At 39.8% G+C, this 2,874-nt stretch overlaps 1 protein-coding gene across 1 annotated transcript; it reads left to right on the forward strand.

Moving 5' to 3' along the window:
• The first annotated feature begins 2,112 nt into the window (after positions 1–2,112).
• Positions 2,113–2,370, forward strand: LOC115857396 (small ribosomal subunit protein eS27-like). Its single transcript, XM_030864344.2, has one exon. It carries the CDS (start codon positions 2,119–2,121, stop codon positions 2,368–2,370), a length of 252 nt encoding a protein of 83 aa, XP_030720204.2. The 5' UTR covers positions 2,113–2,118.
• Positions 2,371–2,874: the final 504 nt, after the last annotated feature.

The raw sequence follows: 2,874 nt of genomic DNA on the forward strand, positions 1-2,874 counted from the left end.
TAGGACAGCTCACAGAATTCAAGAAAACAGTTTACTTATTAGATTAATGGTTTATTACAATGGATAGTAAAGAACATGAATGAACAGTCAGATGAAGAGATACATAGGGTGAGGTCCGGAAAAGTCCCAAGCACAGGGGCTTCTGTCTCGTGGAGTCTGGGGTATACCACCCTCCTGGCACATAGGTGAAACAACCCAAAAGCTCTCCAAACACCATCTTTTTTGGTTTTGATGGCGGCTTCCTGTCATAGGTACGAATGAATACATCATTGGCCACTGGTGATTAAGTCAACCTCTAGCCCTTCTCTCCTCCCCAGAGGTCAGGAAGTGGAACTGAAAGTTCCAACTCTCTAATCACCTGGCTGGCTCTGCTGGCAACTATCCCCCTTCCTATGGTTTTCTAGGGGCTTTCCAAAAATGACCTCATTAATATAAACTCAGCGGTTGAAACAGGTTTCTTATGAATAACAAAAAACACCCATTTCATCTTTATGCTCTAGTGCTACTTAAGGAGTTAGGAACAAAAGATGTCCATATAGTTCTTATCACTTAAGAAATTACAAAGGTTTTAAGAGCTATTTCCAGGAAACCTAACAAATTTATTACATCAGCGTATCACAATAGGCCTACCTCTTGTTAGTTTTATAACCTTGAGGAAGTGATTTAACTTTTCTAAGCCTGTTGCCTCTTCTGTAAGATGGGGGCAATTACATCTATCCAGATGGTTCTGATAAGGACTGAGGTCACAGATACATTCTACAATTCTTAGTTCCCTCCCATCCCAGCCCACTCTGCCCTCAGGGGGTAGGCAGTCTCAAATCCTAAGGAGGTTCATAACAAAGAGACAAAATGATGTACCAACCTCGCATTGACCTCTCTACCTTGTGACTTTGGTCATTTCTGGGTGATATGTAATTCTTTTCCTCCGGTTTTCAAAACAAACAAATAAGGGAGGCTGTTCAACCTCATTTGTCTTTATTATGAGAGGCAATGAGGTAGGAACAAAGATCATCCTAGGAGATAAAACTTGGTTCCAGTCCTCCCTGCTCACTGAGTTCCTCAGCCTCTCTGGTCTCCAGGAGTTTCTTTTTAAATACCTTACCTGTCTTACCTCCCAGAGGAAAGGGGCTGGATACGGTGCTCTGTTAGAGCCCCTTCCTGCTCTAAGATCTCTGAACTTTAAGGGAGTACCAAACATGAAACAGGAATAAATCAGACTTACCAGAGAGACTGGTCTTGCCCTCTAGGAGTGTTCTAAAGTGTTCTAAACTCTGCCCTCACTTCTTAAAATAAACATTTCATTTCGGAATAATTTTAGATTTTTAGAAAAGTTGCTAAGATGATGCAGAGAGTTCCTTTAACCAATTTCCCCTAATTTTGACATCTTACATTACCATGGTACATTTGTCAGAACTACAAAACCAACATTGGTACATTATTTACTAAATTCCAGATTTTATTTGGATTTCATCAATTTTTCTACTAATGTCTTTTTTTCTGCTCCTGGATCCAATCCAGGATACCTCATTGCATTTAGGATAAAACAACTTTTAAATGGTGAAAGATTTCCAACATAGCGACAAACAGATCTTCAATAAAAAGAACATCAGATACACTGGAGGCTATTTTTGAGCCCTCTCTTCCCATTTTCAAGCCCTTTCCTTTCTCCCTAGAGAAGCATCATCACAAACTCATTGTTTATCATTCCCTGGCATGTTTGCATGGATTCCTAAAAAGAAAATATAAGCATAAACACTATTTATTATTGCTTTTCAGACTTTAAAACTTATATAAATATTATTCTTTTCATATCCTTCCATACCCTGCTTCTTTCATTCAACTATGTTTTTGAGATCCATCTGTTAAGAAATATAGCGATAGTTCTTTTTGCTCCTGTGCATAAGATGTACAGCATTTCATTCTATGAGTACACCACTATTATCATTCTCCTACTGATGGACATTTAAACCGTTTCTTTCTTTTCTTTTCTTTTTTTTGCTGCAATAGATATTTTAATGCATTTGCTGAAACATAAGAAAGATTCTCCATCTAGGACTAGAATTTCTGCATTAAAAGGTGTAACCAGCTTTCTGGTGGAGATGACCTTCCCATGATAACATGACTCTCGCAAAGGATCTCATTCATCCCTCTCCAGAAGAGGAGAAGAAGAAACACAAGAAGTGCCTGGTACAGAGCCCCAATTCCTATTTCATGGATGTGAAATGCCCAGGTTGCTATAAAATCACCACCGTCTTTAGCCGTGCACAAACAGTAGTTTTGTGTCTTGGCTGCTCTATTGTCCTCTGCCAGCCTACAGGAGGAAAAGCAAGGCTTACAGAAGGATGCTCCTTCAGATGGAAGCAGCACTAAAAGCACCCAGAATCAAGATGAATGGGAAACCATCCCAATAAACGCATTTTGGATACATCCTGTTTATTGTCTTGTTTTACTGCTAGGAAGCTCCTACCTTACGTATTCAGGGGCAACTCTAGAGTCAGTTGGGGCAATCTGTGAAATCAAATGAAGGCAGTTTCCAAGTCAAAAGTCCACAGGGCTGAATATAAGGACTCCTTACCAAGAAAGAGGAAAGCTGTTGATGCCAACACCGCAAAGAGGGTAAAGAGGAAAATCTGGTAAGAACCCAAGAACTTCTGGAGGACACCTTAATCTTCACACTGATCGACGCATTGGCAGAATAAAAGAAGATAATAGTTATTTAATACATCCAGGACAGACGCTGCATTAAAAATCTTGTGTGGTCCTAAGAGTATCTAGCTGAAGCACTCAAAACCTAGCCCTCTAAGAAATTCTTTTGCTTCTTACCAGAGAAAAAGGGATGAACTGTACTTGGCTCCTCTACCTCTTTTTGGCTTT

The sequence above is a fragment of the Globicephala melas genome, chromosome 4, assembly GCF_963455315.2.
Source record: "Globicephala melas chromosome 4, mGloMel1.2, whole genome shotgun sequence".
Classification (NCBI taxonomy): domain Eukaryota; kingdom Metazoa; phylum Chordata; class Mammalia; order Artiodactyla; family Delphinidae; genus Globicephala; species Globicephala melas.